At 41.0% G+C, this 24,704-nt stretch overlaps 1 protein-coding gene across 1 annotated transcript in view; it reads right to left on the bottom strand.

The window, feature by feature from the left end:
* Positions 1-7,606: 7,606 nt before the first annotated feature.
* Positions 7,607-24,704, bottom strand: part of GAD2 (glutamate decarboxylase 2 (pancreatic islets and brain, 65kDa)) — a 53,980-nt gene continuing 36,882 nt past the window's right edge. The window contains exons 13-17 of the mRNA XM_004691309.1: positions 21,359-21,508; positions 16,260-16,367; positions 15,863-15,952; positions 10,872-11,071; positions 7,607-8,121 (exon numbers count right to left, since the gene is read on the bottom strand). Coding sequence (XP_004691366.1) covers positions 10,898-11,071; positions 15,863-15,952; positions 16,260-16,367; positions 21,359-21,508 — 522 coding nt within the window. The 3' untranslated portion in view covers positions 7,607-8,121; positions 10,872-10,897. The remainder of the gene's footprint in view (positions 8,122-10,871; positions 11,072-15,862; positions 15,953-16,259; positions 16,368-21,358; positions 21,509-24,704) is intronic.

Below are 24,704 nucleotides of genomic sequence, written 5' to 3'. Positions count from 1 at the left end.
CCAAAGGAATATTATCTGACACAGAAAGCAACTGCGATCATAACATTCCAAATTAGAAATCAGAACTGAGATGAGTAGCAGTGGTAACAGAGAGGAAGTGATGGATTTGAAGAACTGATATTGAGCAGAACGTGGTGACAGTGGGTATGATTCAGTGCTATTCTGTCTGAAGCAGGAGTGGTTTTTCCTGGGCTCTGTGGGAGAGGAACACGGGAAGGCGCTCATGTGCCTACAGATATGCTGCCTTCAACCTTAGTAATGAAAACTATTCTGATAGATTTACTTTCTCGGGGCATAGTAAATTGGTAAGTCCCCCCTCTTTATTAAATGAGGGATCATTTATTTCTTAAAGCCTGTGGCAACATTTAAAATTATACTTGTTCTAATATCATCTGTTAGTAAGGAAAAAATGTTATTTAGAGAAGGAAAATTTTCCACTGGAGACTTCCCTTTGAGTGGTGCTCAGCACAGAACCAGCATCTTCAAGATATGAGCCAGGAGATTCTGGGATCGTCTCTCACACGAATAGCCTACAGATCCTCTGCTGGTCCCAGAGACCGCACCTAGAAAACATCCAGCCCAAGTAAGTGTGGGGGGCCATCTATACCCCCCCCTCCCCAGACTGCTCCATAGATATTCCCAGTCCCAGACTGTTCTCATAAATGCTTCTGGAACAATGGCTATATAAGTTTTGATTTTTAAATGTATGTTAGTTCATAGCATATATTTAGTTCTCTTATGACCAGAGCACCTTAATAGGCAGACTGCAAGCTCACCCAGTTGGCCTGGTCCTCCAGGGGCCTTCTGCTACTCCACAGCAAGGAGAAGCCTGAGGCTATGATGTGGCATCCTTTCCAGAAGCCAACCCACAGCCAGCATTTACACAGAACCTTGACCTGCTCCTTCGGGAGCTGGACTAGGACATCCAGCAGGCAGGCGCTGAGCAGAAGGTGCTGTGGGCACAGGAGATTTTGATATGTGACATTGTGCATGTCCCGTAACATTAAAAGTTTATGCATTTATTCTTATGCACCACTGTGTTCCCCTGAAACAAATTCCCTTTCCATTTCCTTCCTTTCCTCTACTTTTCCCTTGATGGGGCTCTGTCAGACAGAGCCTCACAGAACATGGTTCCTCTTGGGCTTGTTCTGAGCTCTCTGTGTGTGCTGTCCTGTTAGAGCTCTGAGGAGAGACAGTGAGGTGGGTGAAGACAGAGTGGACTCTCTAAAGGCCAGGCCCGTGGTGTGAGATGTGAGGTCTGCTGTTGCTGACTCAGTTCCTCGGATGCCCATACATGTCCTCTGTAGTAAAAGCAGCTGCTGTGGCATCTGTCAACCTGGGACCCTTGTCTCAGGTGGCAGCTGCTCACAGTTAATAGGTGATTATCTGCTCTGCTCCTCACAGGCCCTGTCTAAATAAAAGCCAATGAGCCCCTATAAATGAATTTACTGGAATAAACCTGCTTCCAGCATGCACAAGCCCATGTCTGTGTTCCAGAAGTACCTCACTTGATGTTTTGTTTAAACAAACAAGGTTCTGAAAACCCCTTAATTTAGATGAAGTGCTATGCTGGCTGGCAAACAATCACATTCCTGTGACTGCTGATGGACTAGACTTCCCAGCAGAAGTTCTAAGAGGAGGGGATTCGGCTCTCACAGGAGAAGAAGCAGTTGTTGGACAGAGAGGGGAGGATGCAGTACCCCTGCTTTATAGGTATTTTCTCCTTGGATTCTCCCAACACTGCAAAAAATATCACTGACCCAATTTTAAAGATGAGGAAGAGACATTCAGAAATTATGACAACAGACACTATAATACCAAGGAATAGGCAACTTTGTTATTAGTCCAGCAGGGACTGACTGGGCTTCTGGAAATCTCGAGTAGCTGCCTTACATTCGGCTGAGTGTGAGGCAAAGAAGGAGCCTCTGCCTGTTCCTGTCTCAACTCCCTTGTTGAGTTGTGGTAATTTCTAGATTAATGGCGCCTCTGGTTTGGGGTTCTTCATGCATTGCATTTAATACTCCTAGGCTAAATTTAGTTTATAGTAAATGATTATAGCTCATTATGACAGGAACAGAGATAATCACTCAGTGTCAGAATGTAATTTCCCTTCCAGGCCTCAGCCTAGATGTTTCATTCTCCATGGATGTTTTACCTTCAATTTCATCTGTCCTTTGGAAAAAGTGAAACAAGGAGATGCTTTGCTTTTGTGACTTTAGCAAGTACATACTACATCGAGAGAGAGAGAGAAAAGTCTTTATGTCTGGGCTGCTAGGAAATCACTGGAAGGGTCTGTTCCTCGTGGAGCATAAATCAGCACTGGCCTGACCAGCTGTGGAAATGCACGAGGGATATTTTCTTTCTCTAGAGCATTTCTATGGCACAGAGGGAATGTAAATCTTCCACCACAATTTAAGTAAAAATGAATACCGAAGGAAATCCTCCTTTTTCCCTATTTTAATCGCTGTAAATTCTAAAACAGATGTATAGAAAGGGAAAAAAATAGAAGGCAAGATTTTCTTGGGATTGACTCAAATCAGAATTGAAAGAAATTTTGAGTCTTTTTCTCAAGATTGTAGGCTTGAATTTTCTTGGCATTTATAAAATTATGTTTAAATAAATTGAGATTTCTCTTAAAAGCTTCTTACAATTGGCAAGAAAATGGCTTTGAATTATTTTTCCACAGCCAGACGCCTTGGTTCTCATACTTTACTCCAGATCACAAGCGTTTTTTCCAGAAGTGGGAAACAATGCCAAAGGGAGCCCGTTGTTTATTTGTGTTTATCTGAGCACATGCGAGGGTCTAATGGCAGCTGTTCAAACTGTCGTGTCCTTTCTACTTGCTTCTTGAGATTCTGGAAACTTTTCAATGGTTGAATGGGTTACAGAGTAGCAGACTGAGGCTCAGAGAACTTGAGCGATTTTCTCAGGGTGACACAGCTAATAAGTGGCAGGACTGTACCTGAGGTGCGGCAATCTGATTCCAGCAGCTGCTTGTTGGAGGAGTGAAAATGTGAGAATACAGATCTGGTCTCTGCTGGCAGAATCCCAAGTTTCCAGGGCACCACACATCTAACCCTAAAGGACACTTCCTTCCATGAAATTATAAGGCAACATATACTAATCAGATTTGCCCTGGCCAAGAAAGCCCCTGAGAATAAGTGAGGGCGTGGTGCTTCAGTGGATGTCAAGAACAAAAAGGGTCCCTGCAGAACCCTGGGCTTCCATAATTAACCCCTCTGACCAGTTGTTTCACTATAATGTTGGGCAGCTAATCCCAGTGCTTGTTTACTGGTGAAAAAAAAAATCAGGTGAAGTTGTGGGATTCAAAATTTCATGTATGTTGGGATAACATTGTTTCTACACTGAAACCATCTCACGAGTAATTTAGTATTAAAACACACAAACATGTGATGTAGCTATTTCTAATCATAGATTAGCATATTTTGGGGATGAAAAGGCTAAAATGACAATAGGAATTTTGTTTCTCTCTTTTCCTATTTATCTCCCTTCCTACCCCTCACTGCAAGTTTCTATTAACTGGGACAGCAAGAGTGAAGAAAAACGCGGCGCGGCATTGTGGGCATTTATAAAGTCATTTCCAATCAGAGCTTCCTTTGCATAAACAAGAACAGATGTTAAACCAGGTGCTTCCCCCAAATGGACATTTTGATATATGTTGCTGAGAACAGTCTGTTTCTGTGGAGTAGCAAATAATATATGTATAAATTTGTTTGAGTTGCAAATAAAGGAAACTTCAGCAAATGTGAAGTAGAAAGAATTGCCACTCTACCTTGTGATCATAGGCAGTAAGGAGATCATGTAATAGTCCTATAACGCACTCTCATCTAAAGTCAACAGAGTGAAGCACAGCATTGATTTTGATATTTCACCATCACACCTATGATCTAGCTATCAAAGACTAATTTCAAAGGCTTTGGCTTATTTGAAATATCATGGAAGATTTTTTAGGTTCTAATGTCTTGAAGGGGTTGCCTGAGGTAAAAAAGATGACAATCTCATTATTTTGCAGTGCATTTTGAAACCAAAGCTAGCACCTGCATGGATAACTTGGAATAAAATACAACCAGATGCAAAAAATAAAATGCAATCAAATATGAGGACTCCAGTGCTAAGAAAGGTCAAGATGTATGTGAATATAAAAAGGGAAATATTATTGGTGGAACTAGTAGCTTCTAGCAACATGTAATCTATACTATAATCCAGTCTTTCAAAGCTTTCAAGTTGACTTGTAGATATTCAGGTTAATTTAAATAGCACTTATTAAAGCCTAGTAAACCTTGCAATGGGGGTTGTGGATGGGGAGAATCTGGAAGATTTGAAGGCATTAAAGGTCCTCAGATTTAGTGATTCCCATAAAAAATACAGATAATAAAGATGTTAGTTCTTCCATTAGCCAAAGAAGGTATCAACACTACTCTAGAAATTCTGGGGTATTGATGAGCAGCACCAATAAAAGGCAGGAAGGGCTTAATCTGAGATGAGAGACTGCCCTTGCAGCAGAATGGTTTCAGCTGCATGAAAACCCTTTTTCGTAGACCGAGCTCCCTATTTCTGCCTGATTGGAGGTATCTGCATTTTGTCTGGGCCCCTTTCTGAAACTCTAGACCAGATGGTTTTTCAGTCTTCCATGTCTCTAGGTCTATGACTAGAAGGCTCCTCCTTTTCTCAGAGTGAAATGCAAGGGCCACATTCACAGTGAGAAACCTGGAGGCATTTCAAGCAACATGGATGCGAGCAAGGGGCAACGCCACAGAGCAAACACTCACAGCCCAGTGCGCTTCACCAAAGTGCCTGAGGAAGACTTTGTGGAAGGTGAAAGCAAGTACGGTCTCCTCACTCATGGCATTTTCTTCTAAGGAGAGATTTGGCAGAGTGGAGTATTCCCTGGGATGGGACTCCAGGGGGAACTCAGCAAACCCAGTTGCGGGTGTGTGGTGTCCCATGGTTGAAGAGCAGAAGTGAATATGTTCATTCTGTTTCTCCCCTGAACCCCCCCATCAGCAGTTTTAGCCCATTTTCCTTGCACTTACCATCACCTGCTGTTTTCATGGTTGAAAAATATCCATTTGCATTTTCTTTTCCCTATGAGAGGAATCCTCATTTTCCACTTTCCTGTGATCTCACTGTTATAACAATAGCTCAGGGCTTGGGAGTGGGGTGCCGGTGGAGCCAGAGAGGTGGCGCAGCTATTCCTGGTGGCTTCTACCCCATCCACAGGCATAAACAGTCATGCCTACTGCTGCTTGCCGCTGCGCAGCCTTCCCAGTGCTGGGTGAGCTCACCGCCAGGCCCACACCAGTTGCAAAAAGAATTTTGGAGCTCTCGGCATCAGCTTCACAGGTTTTAGTACTGAGCAGGGGAAACCAGCCAGCAGCTTGAGTCCTTCTCCCCTGTGGTGATGCTGCCTTTTATCCCCTCCCTCCTTGGCTCAGGTGTGCACACCCACGCTTCAGGCACCCTCAATCAGGCACACATGCCTCACCCAGGCACTCACAGAATCAAGGCCACAAGTGATAGCCACAGAGGCCAGTGGTGAAAAAAGCCAGATTAATTCAGTTACCTTAACCTACTAACCAGCCAACCAAAGGCTCAAGTGTGTCTCTCTAGCAAGACACCACTGTTTAGCTTGGGGGAAATCAGTCTCTCCAGTTCTAGAGCTCTGATCTATTGGCCATTTGGTACACCAATAACTAAAATGAACTAGAAATGTATGTTAGAGCTCTAAGTCCATTCACGGGTTTATGTGTGAACGTGCACTTTGATCTATACACAGCATGTGATATTTGGGTCATGTGATATTTAGGTCAATGACAGATCACATATATTGTGGTGGTTCCTAATTTCTAGTGCCTAGAGATGTGATAGCCTCTACTGCTAGGACACCCTAGGAGCAATGAGAAGTTGCAGGTGACCCAGCTCCTCTTCCAAGGCACCCTCCTGATGTGCTACAACAAGATGGAGCAGTCCTGTGTGGAGAATAACATGAGGTGAGCACACAGCCACAAACTTTGCCAGCACGTATGCCAGGACATATTCTCATGCATCATTATTAAATGCACCACTGTGTATATATTTTACATGTGTGTATATTGCATGTATAGATATTATGTGTATTGTGTTCTCTAGTAGGCAAATAAATTAAAAGGTCTAGCCTGTTTTGGCTTATCCTGTTGATGGAAAATCCAAATGGACCTCAGGAACAGTTTTCTGAGATAAGAAGAGTTACACTGAACATTGCCTTGGGTTTAATTTTAGAGTTAGGGGTGTTCATCTAATTGGAGTAAGAAGCAATTCTCTCATCCAGTTCAAAAATTAGAAAAAAAATCAAATTCACAAAACAGTGTAAGAAACCGGTGGACCGGTGGAGTCTTCTAACAAGAAATTTTAAACTCTAGTTGCTGTTAGGGTGATCAGAGAAAGTTACTATAGAGCAGCACACTATTAAAAGCTTTTAGTAACTGTGTATTGTCAGGATATTAGCATAGACTGCATTGCTCTTCTGTTTGTACATACGTGCATGGATTTTCTCATTTAGACAATTATAGAGTCTGGGAAAATTGATTTTAATCACATTTCCGTAGATAGGCAAATGTTTGGATTGTCATCTCCCACGAAATCATTTTAGAAGTCTGTGAAAAATAAATGATGAGAAAATTGTTGTGAAGGCAACAAACACAATGATAGGATAGAGAGAGAGTGGAGACATTCAGATGGTTATTCTGGGAAGTCCTCATCAAGAAAGTGGTATTGGAGCTGAGCCTGATTGGAAAGGAGGAGCAGTTGTAGAAAATTCTGGGACCAGAGTTCTGGGCAGAGGGCACAGCAAGGGCAAAGGCCCTGGCATTGAGTGTAAGGTGGGGAGAGGGAGAGGCTAAGAGGAGGTGAAGACGTAAGCAGCAGAATGAGGTAGACCAGATGACCTCAGGCAGTCTGCAGGTGATAAGGGTTAGTCTGTGTGCTGAGCTGTCACAATATGTATCAACTCACCTGACAGTACAGTTTGTGCTATGAATTCACTGACTTGAGGAAATGGCCAAACTTCTGAGTCTCAGTTTTCCCACCTGTAAAATGAAGCTGCTGAATGAACATGTGCAAACATCTAGTCTAGGGTAGTCCTTCAATAACGATTAGCTGAATTTGTTAATGAATCTAAGAGCTCTTCCCGGTTTGTAAGCCTGGATTTTTTACCCATATTTGCCTACATTTTTCCTTTGGAGATCACATAGTCTCACCACTCATTTCTGAGATGAGGAAGTTGGCTTGGTTAGGGTCACGTGGCATTGGAGAGGGCTGCCAGGGGCCAAGGTGATAGCCTGAAGGATAAGAAACAGATTCTGCTGATAGTCTACCTGGATGAGCAAAGAAAATGCAAAAGATGATGTTTCCAGATTGAAATTGTTAGGTAGGGGCTCAATGAATACTGTAGACCAAGGGGGAGTCATCAAGGAATTCAGAAAAGGTAATGTTTAAGGAGGTGACAAGAACTGACTTATACAATTCATATATAATTACCATCACCATTTATTTATAAGGAAACATTTGTAAGGAAGGCAAGGTCAGAAATAAGCATCCAAAGCCTGACTGGGTCCACATTTACACATTTATTTGGGTTTAGAGAGACAACACAGATAAAATACTTTGATCATACACAAGTTTATAGTTGGTAAGAACAGGCTGCCACATGTTTATATATATTTTTTTCTGTCTTTAGTAATGAGTAGTGTTGGAGAGATGTCAGTGTCTTTCAGAAACACCAATTTGGAATAGTGTCTTGGCACACTTAACTAATAAATACACAGTGTTTTACTTAGCGTTTGAAAACAGAAGAGCACGTGCAAGATGACCCCCACTGTGAGGTTCTTCTATTCCTTGTCCCGCCACTATATTTACACCTATGCTTGCTTTGTCCATTTTCTGGGGAGCAGCACCTACTCCAAACCCCAGCAGTGTCCATACGTGCCATTTGGCAGCTTGAGACTGTCCACTATTGGTTTCTTTTATTCTCAGAGATGAAGTAGTGTTCATCTTGTGTTTTGTGAAATCACACAATTCTCGAAGTAGATTTCTCAGCAGGGAGCTTAGCTGAAGGCATGTTCTCTATTAGAGCTGATGTGGAGGGCGTACAGTTTAGCAGAGAGAGGGAGAGAGCGCGTGGGCACTGTGACATACACGAATGTGGTTCTCATACTACCAATACAGCTACCACACAGAAAAAGACATCAATAATGTATTGTATAAGCTTTTACAGCAACACATGTTGATTTGCAACACTGTACAGTTCAGATCTAAAGTGCACAACCCCAATCTGAGGTGACAAGTCCTTACTATCCATATAACAGAGGCAATACAGTCATACACACGATGGAGTTCCTTTTCTTTCCTCACATCTTTGTAACAGCACGTAACATCAAACCCCTTACATGTCTCAGATAAAGACAAACCATGCTTTTTTCAAGTATTTTAAAATAATAGAACAATATTGCTGTATAAATGAAGACGGCCATGTCAATTCTCATTAAAGCTAAAACCAAACTTTTCTAAGATTTTAAGGAATGGCCCCACATAAAGGCCTTTGGCACTGTGAATTTGGGCTAATAAATGTTCAAAATCACCTCTCTTCCTCCCTCCCTCCCTTCCTTCCTTCCTTCCTCTCTCTCTCCTTTCCTCCCTCCCTCCCTCCCTCCCTCCTGTGTGGATTACAGATCTACTTTGGAGAATATTTATTAAACTATTGGGACCTTTGAATCTTTTTTCTACCTCCTTCCCTGGGCTGTGGTTGGTAGGGATTTCATTGCATAAGATTTGCTCCCAGCAAACTGAGAAAAGATGTAGAAAAGGGCAGTGACAGAGGAAATTAACCTGTTGGTAAAATCTCTTCTGCTGAAACTTCATACACAGTCAGAAGACATACTGCCTTTTAAATTCTGTCACACCATCATGTTACAAAGCAGTGTCTTCTGATATGGGATCTGCACCCCAAGGTATAGCACCCCTTACCTATGGGGGGAGGGGGTCCAGATCAGGGCTCTAGGCTCCACTGTCTTCTCTAAGCTGGTCAGTGGGTTTGATAATAAGTGTCTCTGTCTCCGAGATGGGTTTTGTTTTTTTTTTTTACCTCAGGCTCAAGCTAGGTGTGCAGCTGTGTGTTTATTCACAAGAGCCAATTTCTAGGAAGAAAAAGGATGCTAGATTATTAGACATAGCTTAGAATGGGAAGCTTATTTCTTCATGAAATTCTGGAGCACAGATAAATAATTTTCTCTAGTACTTACAGGGAATCCACTGGCTTCCTAGACAGGAGGGAAGTATCATTTTCTCAGAGAGAATGAAGGGGCAAGCTGATGACCTTTTTACATGGTATATAGAGCCTGTGGCCTGCATTTGAGAGTCCATGGTCTTCCACTAGTATCTGGAGTCTGACTCTTGCAGCCCATAAACATCCATGGGGACTCTTGCTAGTGTCTGTTTTTCTGTCAGGTGAATGAGGACTGCTTAAAACATTACTTTGAACCCAAGACCTTAGTGAGTCACTTTGGTTCTTGACGGGAGACAAATAATAAAGGGTCTTAAGATGCTATCTCAAAATCTAGGGTGAAGATTGCCATTCATGAAAAGGAAATAAGCACCCGTGGGAAAACAATTATGTATTTGGGATTCTGAAGGGGGACCCGGCAAAAGAGATTTTTGTGCACCTGTGGCTACGAGTAGGGTGGGAATGGGAATTAGCAACCATCCAGGAGGGAAATGACTCCTTCCTGGGCTGCAACAAGGTGCCATCCTGGAAGGTGTCCTTATCTTTACACAGAAATCTTTTGCTCAAGACTGGGTTGAATTTCCCCGGCTCTCCATATTCTGGAGTGTGCTTCATTCCTCTTTGCTCAGGCTGATTAGATTTTATTTTCATTTTTTCTAATTCAAATGACTTAATAAAAGAAAGATGCTTCAACAAGCAGGACTAGCCTTCTGTTCAAAACAGGTGGAGCTGGAAAGCAGAATAGAGATCATTTTAGACTAATTTTGTCTAAGATGAAGTTTGGCTCTCATGCCTCCTGGGCTGGTCTGATAAAGGAAAAAGAATCTTACTGTTGGTCTCATCAACCATTTTAAAGAATCTGCAGTATTCTTTTGTGTTTGATTTATATTACTAACTTTAGAGATATGGTCAACTATCGTAGGAATAGAGAGAAGATATCCACTCATTAGGATTTTGTGGGTCTATGTTTTAAAATAACCTCACTAAGTGTTTTATTGTGCCTCCAAGGAAAAAAAAAAGAGAAAAATAAATCTGACTTAGCTTTTATATCTGCCCCTGCAGTTTGTATAACCCATATAAAATAAAAATCTATGTTACAAAATAGGATTTCTTTTTAATATATATATTTTCCTTTTGTAAAATTATATGTATTTAAATACATTTGAAATGTTGCTCTAGGTAAATTAGAAATTTTTTTCTAACACTATGAAACAGGCAAGAATTTTTATTGTCAACATACATTTTATATTTACTTCACCCTTTTGTCTGCGCCCCAAAGAACCTTTTATGATTCAGGGGCAATTTGGCACTATTCAATCCTACTACTTTGAAGTGAAAATAAAGTTTGATTTGCACACTCTATTAAAATTAAGGGCAGTATTTTTAACAATCTTAAGCTTTTCCTTATTTATTAGAACACAGCCTTTTATCACTAGTTATTTGATATTCTAAACTGAAAAAGAATTTTGAAAAGGAGCAATGTTTTCTTGATTTTGAAACTGTACTCTACATTGACACCACAATATAGAAATAGATTTACTTTGGAACAAACTACAAATACATTCACACAGTTTGCGACAACTTAATTGTCTACCTAGAGAATTGAAACAGCTTAGGTTATTATAAATCTTGTCCCAGGCGTTCTATTTCTTCAATCAGGAAGTCAATGTCTTGGTGAGTTGCTGCGGGATTTGAGATGACCATGCGGAAGAAATTGACCTTGTCTCCCAGGGGTTGGTAGCTGACCATCGTGGTCCCATACTCCATCATTCTGGCTTTAATCACTGGAGCCACCTTGGGAGAGACCAGATCAACCATGACTGTTCCTCATGGATACTCATTCCTTTATCAAAGAAGCCAGCATCAAGTAGTGTTTTTAGTTTTCAACTAAATGATCAGAGCAATGTTTATTTTCTAGGGATCAAAGGACTAGACCAGTTCAATAGAGCCAAGATCTTGAAAGTGATAAGAACACTAAATTAGTAGGCTCTAAGTTGCTTGTCATCTTATCCTTGACTTTCTACTTAGCCTTTTAGGAGAATGGGGAAAATTTGGTGTTGGTTCCAAGGCTAAATCACTGAGCAAAACAATATTTGGGAGCAGGTCCTTCCCCCTCCTCCCCCCCCCCCCCACAAAAAGGTGAACGTGTTAGAAATAGTTCCAAGAATACAGGTTAGAGAATGGCTACCAAGAGGTAAACTTCAATATCAAGTGATGTATGAAAATAAGCAAACTTGACACCCTAAAGCAACTTTCTTGAGATCAAAAGTTTCCTTTTTATCCTGCTCAGTTTACACATTAGCTCAGTTTATATTTTCAAATATAATCTTTAGTAATGATGAAGAATCCACTGAAACAAAGATCTGAATGCCTCTAAGTTGAACAATACAGAAGCAAGATTGTACCACTTTCATGGCAGCCTGGGGACTGTCGGTGGTCCTTCCTGTGTATGAAATCATACTCAGACTCTTGAACTCAGCGAAGGTCTCTGGTCACCCAGCTCTGTGGTCTCCTCTTCCAGTGCTCAGCAAATTGAATACTCAACTCTAGCAAGACCTATACTTTGGATGTACCATATGTTTTTCACCCCTTCACACTTGTCCTCAATCTTATTATGTCACACTTGTTCTCTTTCCTTAGCTCCCTTTCCTTTCCATTTCACATCCTCTATACTTTCCAAATTTTACCAGACCTACAATGTGATAACATCTTTCCTGACATTTTTAGTTCATTGGCATATTTTCTCTTTCAAGTCATACATACATGGATCTGTCCCATAGATTCTGACTATATTCTAGTTTCTATTGTGCTCTTATTTACAAGAAAGCACCTTTTATCTCTATGCTTCAACTGTAAACTGCCTTTTACTTCTCAGTATAGCACTGTGTAGAATTCTTACTGACTCTAAAAAATAGCCTATCTAGGAAGAAGTATATATTGACTTGACAAAATATTTTACCATTAGAGTTTGTAAATATAACATTTGGGCTTTAAAGTTATATGCTGCGAATATGTAACCAGGATGGTAGATGTCAAGAAAACCTTTGTCTTATTTTAGACACTCAGAGTCAGCAACTCGGTTCAAAATAGGGATGACAATTACAGTCAAATGGAATGCTGTTATGAACATGTAACTTTAGGATATTAACAATTAATCATTGGTTTACAGTGTAGATTTCATTTTCAAAGTACTCAATTCAGAAAGCCAATATAGTTCCCATCAGGCCCAATTATTGTTAGTTACCAATGTCAAAGCCGACTTGACCTTTAATTTCATTTCATCTTCACATCCTAACCTAATTTCTTCACTCAGAATGAATGTAGATGATTATTCTAGAACTGATATTTTCTGATTTTAGCATCATATACCACTTTCCTATCTCCACAGGAGATAAATATGCATGGATTGTGGATATATGCAGAGCCTTGGGCTCATCCCAGGAAACAAATATGTAACGGAAATTTAAATATTTTGAGTCTGAGAGAAAGTTCTGAAAATGAATCTACTAAATATTCTAGCCTACAGACATGGCTTTTATTTTTTTTATTTTGTGCTATGAGGCATAGTAACTCCATGTGTTCCTGAGAAGAGAAATCCCAGACTAGAAAATAACTTCCAAATTCATGTGTCTGTAGGAATTTAAGGAAAAATTACATAACTATTCTTTAATTTTCTTTGTGTAATAAACAATGCCTCTTCTTTAGAACTGATAAAACAACAGTGTTACTCAGCAAATTAAAGTTTGATTTAGTTTTTATGAACAATCCAAGCAAAAGCATATAGAAATGGCACAACTGTTGAGGATAATCACCTCCAATTTTTCAGATAAATGTAAATCAAAGATTAAAAGATTAGTTATAAAACCAAATAGATTCTGGCATAAAGTGAGATGGAGTCTTCCCTCTCCCCCCACAATTCCTGAAGCTAGCTCGGCTGGCAGAAATCACAGCTGTCTGAATACGTATATCTTTTGGTTGCTTCCAGAAAATGATGATGAACTAAAATTAGCAGGAACATGGAACATCTACTTCATTACATAATCACTAATTGCAAGTTAAGAAAGAAAATAAGATTCTGACTATTCTGATGAATAGAATTTTCACTTATTTCTAGTCTTATTGGTCACATTCTTGGTTTTGCTGAATAAAGAACATCAATTAGGAAAGACAGGGGCTGCGTGTTTAAGAACTCAAGAGCTCTTTGAGGCAGCCTTAAGACTTAAGAGTCTGAGAGTAACATTTTCTCCCTTGTGTCTTAGTTTTTCAATGACCAGGAAACTCTTCCATAATTGAATCCACATTTGTTTCCTCCAAAGAGAGCTCAGATTAGAGCATCAAGAAAGAATCTTACAAGCTATCACAGAAATGTATTTTTCATCATGTATTACTTTTCTTTCTTTTTTTTTTGTAAATCCTGGAAGACTCAGTAATTCTGAGAAATGATAAAGCAGAATAACCATAATAAAGATATTTTTAATGTTCAGCATTCACCAATTGAATTTCCCATTACACTGAATAAAAGACTTTAGCAGAGTCACCTTAGAAGCCAATCTTCCTCCTTTCCAATTTACTTTTAACTACATTATTGACTTTAAATGTTCATCAATTAGTACAGAACTATATAAGCTGACAGGAGATGCAGATAACGATCAAATATAAAGAAAAGTTAAATACAAGAAGAGAAGACTATGATGAAGAATGCAGAATACAAGAGTAGTCAACATCCCTGTGGATCTTGACTGATAAATGGCTGCCAGGAGCCTGTTGCTGTTGTTGCCTGTGTCTAAGGTATTTGTATGTGGTCCTGTGCTCACCATGGCCCAGACCCTGTGCCCACTGTGCACACTGTGAGCCACCTGCACACTCAAGCTTTTCTGGGCAGCAGAGCAGGAAATGCATCCACCAGATTCTCATCTTGACCTGCCTCTCCTAGGAAGTGGTGACTGTATTTTAGTAGTAACTGCCTATTTTCCCAGAAGCTGTCCCTCAGCCATTGCAAGCGTTGGCTTGCAAGGCTCTCACCCACCAGCAGCTTCCCTAAGTGTTGTATCCCTTCCTTATTCTAGAATGTACAACCAGCATTGAACTCAACAAACATTGCTGCAACAATGAGAGAGTATCCCATACAACAGCCACAGTCCCAGGCAGCACTTGAAATAGGGCTAGTTTGATGGAAGAAGTGAGTTTTTTTTTTTTTTTTAAGATTTATTTATTTGTGCATACAGAACTGGGGTACAGGCCAGAGGCTCAGGGGCAGTGAGAGGCTTCACCAGAGACAGAGTGGGGAACAGAACAGGCAGATCGACGAAGTACACTGCTGAGGGGAGCAGCGGGCGGGTCAGGAGAGGTCTGCCACGCCATGTGGTCACCTCCGGGGCAGGCGGGAATCGAACTCATGAGGAAGCGGCTTTAGATTCTCAATGTTGTGCTCCAACCCGCTGCGCCACCAGGGAGGGCCCAGAAGTGAGTTTTTTAATTGAACTTAATTTTAATTGATTTAAATGGTAATGGCCATAGGTTGGACATTACAGAGGATTTATTTTACCTCAGTTCTTTTCCTTCTGTATTGTGTGTGTGTCATTTTACTTATACCTGGATGTTATACTTTAAGGGCTTCATTAAGTAATAAGAAACTTCTGCAAGATGAATAATTTCAGCAAACTTGTTGATATAAGTAAACAAAGTCACCTTGATCCTTTGCATTGTTGCATTCTCTCCACTACTATAATGCAAATTGGTCACAGGAGAGAAAAAAAATTAGGAAAATTTGTTTTATACCCCTTTAGACTTTCAAATTTCTATTATCAACAGGATAAAAAACACAGTTCACTAATATTTTAATTGCTGTGCCCCAGAAATATTCTCTATAGAGACATTTTAATATTTTAGCACACCACATAAGCGGTGATGGGAGTAGAGAATATATTCATATATATATATTCACAGGGGAAATTCAGAGTTGACTTTTGCTCAGAAAATGATGAAAAGATAACTTTTGGGGAAAAAAAAAGAAGATAACTTTTGTCCCACATTCCCATCTTTTTTCATCCCTCAAACCAGCAACCCAGCAGTTGATTCAACAAATGAACCCAAACTCCTCTGTGGATGCTCTGTCTGGTCAGTGGGTTTAATAGGAAGGTGAAAGTCAATGAAGATGGAGACATCTAATTTCTGACCAATTTGTTAAATATAGTGAATGGTTATTAAGGTAATATACAGTACAGAGAAGCCACTATAAAACTTCCGGGGTGGGGTGGGTGGGTGGGAGGGATTAGTTCTTTTCTCTCAAATTACAACCCGTCTTGGAAATAAAATATTTGGAAGGTGAGGGAGGAAGCCTCAGCTGTTCTGCAGTGAGACAGCCTCCCCTGCTCTGGGTGATGAGGGGAGGAGGGGCCCACCAACCAGCCCGGAGAGACCACATCCTGGCTCCGGGGAGCCCACAGACAGGGTGGGCTCATGCACTACAGTGGATAGATTTCTTCTTCAGACATATGTCACATGTCATAAGGATGATGTACACACTAAAGTTCCAGTGGACACACCGGTGCACACACCAGAGGAACAACTAATTTGCTTGCTTACCTTGGACAGGCGACTCATTCTCTCTTCATTGTCTTCCAGGACACGCAAGCTGGGAGGCACATACCAGAAGCAGACATTTGTGTGCTGAGGCTACAAGAGGAAACAAGATTTGCACTTAGCTCAGACTGACCATTTTGAAAATGCCAAGAACACTTTGATCTATTCTGCAACTTCCAAATGCAATTCCTCCTTTTAAACTTATAACCATGGGAATGCCTGCCTTTCTCAAGTATTCAGTTACTTTTTGTGTGTTTGATTTTTCACTCCAGCTCAGAGTAGCTAGTCCATCACCCCTGCTTCTTTACAATGGTCCCATTTACCTGGACAGTCCATTGTTGACTTCAAAAATATCAATACTGGTGAACCTTTTTAGAACAGGAGCAAGCAGATGACATACCTTTCCGTCAAACACCATTTCATAACCGTCTCGGTTTTTTATGATATTGTACAAATACTCCGCCAGCTCCAAACACTTATCAATATGTGCTTCAAATCCAATGGTCCCCTAAGAGAAGAAGAAAGCTTATTAGGCAGGCTGAGAAAGGTGGGGGGGGGGGCGCTCGGCCTGGGGTGGGGGGTGATTCTCTCCAGGGCCTGCTAGTCCTTCTGCTCCTTGGGTCTCAGCTCTGTTCCAGCACTTTCCTCACAGGAGACTAAGTTCCTAGTGGCTTCCATTATTTTTCCTTTAAAGCTCCCCTCTCAGGTGCTGGTTCCCTTTCACATCTGTCATTACTGCTCTCCACAGGGGACTCCTTTGCTTCTCTAGCCTCCATTCATTCCCCAGGTAATTATTTGGATTACCCAGGGGAAAATTTGCCTCTGTGATTTGTAGGAGTCATTGTGGAAGTCATTAGTGATAGAAGGCTGGGTGTTCTCTTCCTGTGAGGCATCAGGAGGGGGCCTTCCCTCCCCGGCCTGCTAACCCCATGCCCATCACGTAAATTGGCCATTTCAAATCCCAGTTTTGCTCACCAACACCCGCCCCTTCCCCAGACAGAACAAATAGGGTCTGTGCTTAATGAATGTTTTTAACAAATGAATAAATGATTCTCAGGGCAGGTGCATGCTTGTTAGCCAGCACTCGCAAAGCTCCTTAGACTTCCTTTGGGGATATGGGACTCAATGTCGGTAATGGGCAAATACCACAGAAGTCGTTTGGTTTCCAGCTTGGGAAGCCCAGAATTCAGACTCACGAAAAATAACAAAGCTGCGTTTTCTGAGGCTGTTTGACACTCTAGAAAATTACCTTTTTTAAATGGCTTCCTAACTATATCCTTCAGTATTTGTGGACTGCCAATGGAACGCTTAGGAAAATGCTCATGTTCATCCCAGGAGTACTTAGAACTGGCCTAGCAGCAATTAGTCCGATGTGGGAACTGGAAGAAGCAATTGTGCTGGAGATAAGGTGGACCCACCTCCTACTCCCAGTCTCATCAGCTCGGCTAATGGGGAATTCAGCATGGCCAGAACCTGGAACAACTGAAACCTGTTGATTCATTTCTTAGGTGGTTGCAGTCCTAGCTGACTGGGTCAAGGAGGCCACCTGGCGTGGGCTAGCGCTTCAGTCCTGTGTTCCACAAGTCTGTGGTTGCCAAGGAAATTAGGATTGGTTTAGACTGACTGAGCAGCTTCAACCCACTAGGGATGGGCTTTAGCTAGGAGAGAAGGAAGTTAATCACTTGTTATTTGGATCCTTTGGATCACTTTATAGTTGGATTTAATCTGTGCCTCCCTGATCCAGGTGAAGACCTGCATTACCACAAAGTGTACCAGTTTCTCTGATCACTTGGGGATGTTGGCACGGTGATTTTTCTCTGCTTCTTTTTTTTTTTGGTGTGTGTGTGTGTACTTTTTTTTTTATTTTATAACAGTTTATTTTTACATCATTTTGTACATTTTTTTTCCATCTCAATTGTAATCCCCGCGGGTTTCCCATCATCATGTCACCGTGTGCCATCACCATAATCCCGTGCACTTCCCTCCCCACCCCCACCCCCTTTTCTCTGCTTCTTAAAACCCTCCTCGGTACACTCTCAGGGCCCAGACAAGCTGCGTCTAGACTGTGAACCCCTTGCAGCTATCTCCATTTTAGTGCTGCCACAGATTCATCTGGACCACAGTTGACTTTTCCGCTAATTTAGACTCTCCTAGCTAGACTCAAAATATGTTCTTCCCAGCCCCCACTTTCGATCTTCTGAGACTATCCTTCCCCCAGCTCTGCAGGTTGACCCTGCTCTGTCTACCTACGTTGTTCGACACACTGCTGTGTAATCAGCCACAGGAAGCACAAGCAGGCAAGGGGCTGGGAGTCAACTGAGCCTCACAGCTGCGGGACCTCCACTCTCTTCTCTCTAGCATTCTCTCTCTTTCCCCCAGCTTAATCTTGTAATCGCCTCACCTCAGAGGGACCTGGAGGCCCACGCTGGAGCTCAAGAGCCCCTTCTACCCCTCCCCTCTCAGCCCAGCTATCCGTATTTACACGCGTGCTCTCTGGGCCCAGGCGTCCATTATGGTAGGCGCACACCCGAGCCTTCGCCTCTGGCCCTGGCAGTCCAGGAAGGCGAGGTACTGGCCGTTGATGCCGGTGATGGGAATGTGGGAAACAAGCCTGGTTTTACTTCATTTTCCCTACTAACGCCCATCTCAGAGGTCATTTGTTGGTAAATCACTCTTGACTCTCAACCTAGGAAGGCGTTCCCTCTCCATCGTTTATGTCGGAAGGAGTTCTTTTTATGACCAGTTATATCCTGGTTTTTGAGATGGTTATCTGTACATTTATCTTATCCTGATCAGAAAAATTATAACCTCCTTATCACATTCAGTTCCAGTCACAATAACAGAGACTCGAAATCTACTTATTAATTAAATAAGTTAATACTTTAGAAAGTGAATATTTAGTCATTCGACAAAGACTGTCAGACATCAAATTCCTTTTAACAATTTTTCCTTTTTTTCCCTCAGTCACTAGTCCTTTTCTTACCTTTCTTACATATAATTAGGAAGGTCAATCAGAGAAAACAACAAAGATCTCTGCCAATTTGTACATGTAACTAACATATACAAACACAAGAGATTTACTGTGAAAACACAAGGGATTTACTGTGAAAACTCGGTAGTTACACAATACCATCACCCAGGCTCAAAAAGGGGGGACCCACTTTAAGCTCCCCTTTTTCTTCTACCATTGATTTTTAACCATGGAGGAAATCTGTCAAGGTTAGACTTTCAGTGGTGACCAAAATGTAGAGGATAGAGAAGCTGACTTGTAGTGATGTATACCTGTAACCGATGTCATACGCCAATGTTACTTCAATAAAGAAATAAAATTTAAAAAGAAAATACAGTTGGTTCTTTGTATTTGTGTATTCTGCGTCCTTGGATTCTACATGATCGCCCCTCTCGCCACCCCTTTCCTGCCCACCCCCACTGTTATCTCAGACTGTTTCTGCCTTCTATGGCAATGCAAGACTATCACGGTCAACATTGTTGTGGCTCTTTGTGAGAGAGGATGATTTTTCCTTTCCTGACTGGAGTGTTTTTGATGCAACAGAGCAACTGTCCTTATTATTGGACAGGATGATAGGACTGAGCTTACTATTTTAATAATTATTCTCATTTCACTTTGCTTAAATGTAGCTGTGTGTTCAACACCAAATGGAAGTTTTTGCTGCTCAGATGTCTAGATTTATCAAAGGGTTTCTGTAGGGAATTAGAAGAATGTGGGCATATTTTTCTCCTTTTATCCCCTCCCCTCCCTGGTGCCTATACTTCAGGCTTCATTAGGTCTTGCTGTTTAGCTTACACCTGACGTCCTCTGAGTTATTTCTTTGAGAAGCACCCAGTTGCACCATGCTGGCAAGAGGCTTCAGCTAGAAAAGGAGCAGCAGGAACTGATGAACCATGAGAGAAACATTTTTATGTAAATATAGATAATGGTCACCATCTTTATAAAAACCACAGGGAAAAGGGATGAAAAAATGTTATTGAACATTGCTCAGAGATTAAGCTTTCTGTAGCTTAGTACCTGATACTTAGATTTGTCATTTGTAACTCCTATCAGTGAAATGAAAAACCTACTCATTTTAAAATAGCTGGAATATGCAACAATCATTTGTATTCTTGATTTTTTTTGTTGTTAAATGAAAGTGTTATTGGGAACAGAATAACTCTCCTTGTTCAGACTCTCAACTCTCAAAAGAGGATGGGGTTCCTTGCTTCAGCTCAAGGAGTGGAGCCCACTCACCTATCACACCACTTTCTGGGGTAACAGATTACCTAGAACTCACTCAAGGAGCTCCCCTATACTTAGAAAAAAATCCATCTAAAATACAAATACTATTCTAGAAGCTTGCCTGAAGAATATGTTGTTCAGCCAGCCCTGGAAACCACCTAAGAGTGCTTCTGCATCAAGCAAGCTCATCTTTATTTTGAAATGGCCTTTTCTAGAATGGATTTAAAGATTTCATAAAGTAATCATTTCACCCCCCAAGTCCCTTCTTTTACTGTAAGTTATCCATCACTTTCTCTAAACTGCTTAAGGAAATTCAGTTTATTTTGAAGGACTTGAAAAAACAGCAGCACATAGAACTGGTTGCTGTGGGTGTGGCTCATCTGACTACACACAGCTGAGGAAGAAAAATCTGCAGCCTCATTGCTGCTGACCGAGTTATACGTGCTTGTCCCGGAGCTGCTGACTTGCCACTTCCGCGCGTGGGCTATTTAGAGAGGACAGAGATTTTGTGGTCCCATTTCAAACAAAAAGCCCTGGGCACACCAGCTACCTGTGACCTCCCTTTCTCATTTTCCTATGTCAAATTTCCCTCACCTATTCTTTTCGCAGTTGGGTTTTTCTGGGTCTTGGATCATTGCCTCCTGGGAAGATAGATGGTCTAGATGAAAAGTCACTGATTTCTGACATTTAAGTTAGGAATTTGGTCAAGGAAAAATTAAATCTTTGACTACTCTAGGCTGTTTATGTTGAAACATACACATGTGCTCTGTGGGAGAGAAATGATCACCCACAGCTCATTTCTGGGTAAGTAGAGAGATCAAACAAAGGGAGCTCTCTAGTTACCTTCCAAGCTTCTATAAAAACTATATAATTAGAGATTATCTTCAAAATGTCAAAAGTCAGCTGTCTTGTTTTTTTCTTTTTTGTTCTCCAAACATTTGATTTAAGATTGCATTAGCCTACCCAACTATGAAAACTAAAAAATGGGAGACAGAATCAGCAATAAAATACCTCTACGGATTATAGATGCTCTACTCTATAAAGGAACACAGATTTGTTCTCTTGATGAGGGAGCATTAGAAGTGAAAGGAACCCGATGCATTTTATTATATTCTTGCCCAATGTAGGCTATAGTTATAGCTATAGGATTAGAGACTTAGCCTTGGGCAATTTTCAGTGTGGAAATCAATTTTTAACATGGCCTAATAAGACCACCAAATACCACTTGTTTTCAATCTACCTGTAGTGAAACGAAAAGTGCTTACCTTGGCCCTCCACATTAGCCATAATTTAAAAACGTCAACATGGCGTCCACACTGTAAGGCCTTGTCTCCAGTGTCATAGGACAGGTCGTAGTGTTTATCTTGCTGAAAGAGGTAGGAGGCATGCATCTGGTTGCAGCTCTGCATCAATCCCTAGCAGAGAAGAGGAAACAGGAAGTTCTGTAGACTTCATCAGGTATTCACAAGACTCACATGGTGGTAGAAATTTAATAAAATGAAATTTTATAAAAACAAAAGAGATTGAGGTAAGTAGTGCAATACATTATTAGTGTGTTTCTTTCATATTTAGTTCAAGTACTTTATCACTTAGCTTCTTAGCGTTTGAGTGCTCTTTGAAACCACAGCTTTATTTTTTCATCTATTTTTTTTAAGATTTATTTTATTTATTCATACATCCAAGAGCTGGGATACAGTCAGGCCAAAGGTGTATGTGTGTATGTTTGTGTGTGTTTGGTGGTGGTGGGGGGAGGTGGTGGTGAGAAGAGTCACCAGGTGCAGAACAGGGAGAAGAACAGGCAGATTGAAATACACTGCTGAGGGGAGCAGCAGGCGAGACAGTAAAGGTCTGCTGTGCCATGTGGGTCAGCTCCCTGGCTGGGGATCAAACTCATACCACAGTGGCTGCCCACAGCTTACACTGCTGAGATTTCACCCCTTCCATCATCAGGGAGGCCTTGAAAACCATAACTTTTAAAAGACTGCTTATTGCTATCATTTTTTTTTTTCATGCTGAAATCTAAAAAAGGAAAGACACTGATATCCTGGGATATCTTAAGTAATGTCTCAAAAGTCACGTCCTTGGCTCAGGAGTGGTTAGAGCTTCAGTGCTGCTCTCTTGCTTATGGAAGTTCCAGTGGAAAGTTGCATTTCTATGGCCACGAATTCCACCATCAGCTTACTTATGGAAAGTGGGTGGGAAAATGAACAAACTATTCCAAAGAGCAGTGAATGAATCACGCTCTCCGACTAACACAGCATTCCCATCACCTCACTGGAAGCCCCACAACATTTCAATTTGTCATGAACCACAGGAAGCCTTTGACTCTTTAGTTATCTACAGTATAATTGTGATTTTACAGACGTGTGGCATTTGGTATTTTTCCTTCTGTGACTCACAATAAGGGAAGAGACTAAAATGCAAATCACTTGGTTGAAGTTAGAGCACTTAAAAAATATATCCAAGCTAAAACAAAGAGCAACACAACTAAAAATTAAGTAGGTCCTGAAAAACCAAGTATCCAGATGGTAAATAAAAGAACTGGGCTCCACCTTGTAATTTAGACTTTATATTCTATAGACTTCACTAGATTGTTTTTTGAAATTAAGGAAAATTAAATATAATACAACTATAATACGGCCAGTCGAAAGAAACTAAATTTCAAATTTGAATATGAATTTCCCCCTGAGGAACTAATCACATTAAGAGGTAGCAATCCTGAAGGGGTTAGACCCTTGAGCTTCCTGAAGGACAATGGCATTGAAAACTGTCACAGTTGCTTCCATTTTATTTCGTGGTCAGAGAAACTTGGCTCCATTCTTCCCACAGTCAGGCAAACTCACAAATAGGGATCTCCAATCAGGAGACCACCCCAGGGAGTGTGGGGTGGGGTGTAAACTGGAGCAGCTTCTACTGGGGTAGGAAAAGAAAGTCAAACCACATGACTTTAAAAAAAGTTGGACAGCCCCATTATCGTTGTCCAAAAGCTAGGTAAAAATGATGTTTTTCATTGAGAGTACCTTGGTGGAAATGAGTCATTGTAAAGTTTTGGTCCATTATTACCCAAACTACTTTAAATAGTTACTGTGCTATAAAGTAATTGCTGCTAAAGAAATTTCCAGGGTCAAAGAAAATCAGGATACTGTAACATAATTACCTTCCTTTTAGATCGCTGTAACACATCCCAGCAATCAAAGGATTCTGATATGCTCTGAAGTAATGAAACTTATTTTGTGAACCCTTTAATCTAATAGAGCTCAACCTTAAAAAAAAGACAAGACTCTGACCACAAAATACTTATAGCACAGCATTATTTCTTGGACCCCAGTAAAGAAAAGTGACACATTAGTTGAATCAAAGCTCCATAAACTGGTGGATTTGGAAGGGATCCTGAAGCTATTAATATATTCCTTCCCAGCATAGGAACCTTTTGTATCCTCTTACTAATAAGTGGTTGTCAAATTTCCAGTCAATCAACTCCCATGATGATGAATTAATTTCTCCATATGGCATTCATTCCCTGTTAGGAGGTTTAAGTTTCAGAAAAGTACTTCTTTTACTGACCCACCAGTAAGCTCTAAAATCCTGGTGTATTCTGATTTTTGCTATCAAATCAGTGTTACTAACCTTGTTTTCTGAAACCTCAAGAGGAAAAAGGGGACCTTCTTCTTGAGAGTCATTTCAATGGCAAGGCTGTCATCCTTTCAGCTCTGTAAGTTTCCTTGTCTTTGGATAAATATCCTTCGTTCGCTCGACCATCCCTCTTACACATTAACTAACTTTTCCACTGATGATAACTGATGGGGTCCATTTACAATCTGGCCTCTTAGAAAGCAAAGAGGCCGGTGGTCGGTATACCAGAAGCGAGTGGGAGACCACCACGTCCCTGATCCTGAAACTTCCCTCTTAGATTCTTAGAGTCTCAGTGCTTTCTGATAGATAATTTTCTCTTGACCCACTGTTGACACTGCTCAGGATGCTCTAACATTCTATGGCTTTTCCACAAGTACCACAGTTCAGCATGTGTGAAGCTCCCTGACATTTCTAGTGCAAATATAGCATCTTCCACTTGGACACAAGAACAGGACCTTATCATTATCCTCATTATCAATGTCCCCTTTTACTCAGCAACCAAAAAAATAAGCACATGCTTTTTGCAGCAACATGGATGGAGCTGGAAAAGATCATGCTTAGTGAAACAAGCCAGGAAGAAAAGGAAAAATACTGGATGGTTTCACTCATAGCAGGAGTATAATGGACTGGGTGAGAAAATAATAATAACAACAAACAGCTATATATCAGAGACATTTTGTGGGGGTGTCGTGGGGAATGGGATCAAAAACAGTGGGGGAAGGGAAGTGTACTGGACTATGGTGATGGCACATGGGTGATTTGGTGATGGGATGCCCAAGTGGATTGTAGCGAGACGGAAAATGCACAGAATGATGTAAAAATAAACTATTATTTTAAAAGTCAAAATAATACTTTAACAAATATAAAACTTTCAAGGAATTAACATAATTACACTTAACAACAACAACAACAAAAACAATGTCCCGGCTCTCCCTGGTGGTGCAGCGGGTTAAAGAGCAGCATTAAGAAGCTAAAGCC

The sequence above is a fragment of the Condylura cristata genome, unplaced genomic scaffold (assembly GCF_000260355.1).
Source record: "Condylura cristata isolate star-nosed mole 26May11 unplaced genomic scaffold, ConCri1.0 scaffold00030, whole genome shotgun sequence".
Lineage (NCBI taxonomy): Eukaryota > Metazoa > Chordata > Mammalia > Eulipotyphla > Talpidae > Condylura > Condylura cristata.
This window is presented reverse-complemented; position numbering and strand designations above follow the sequence as displayed.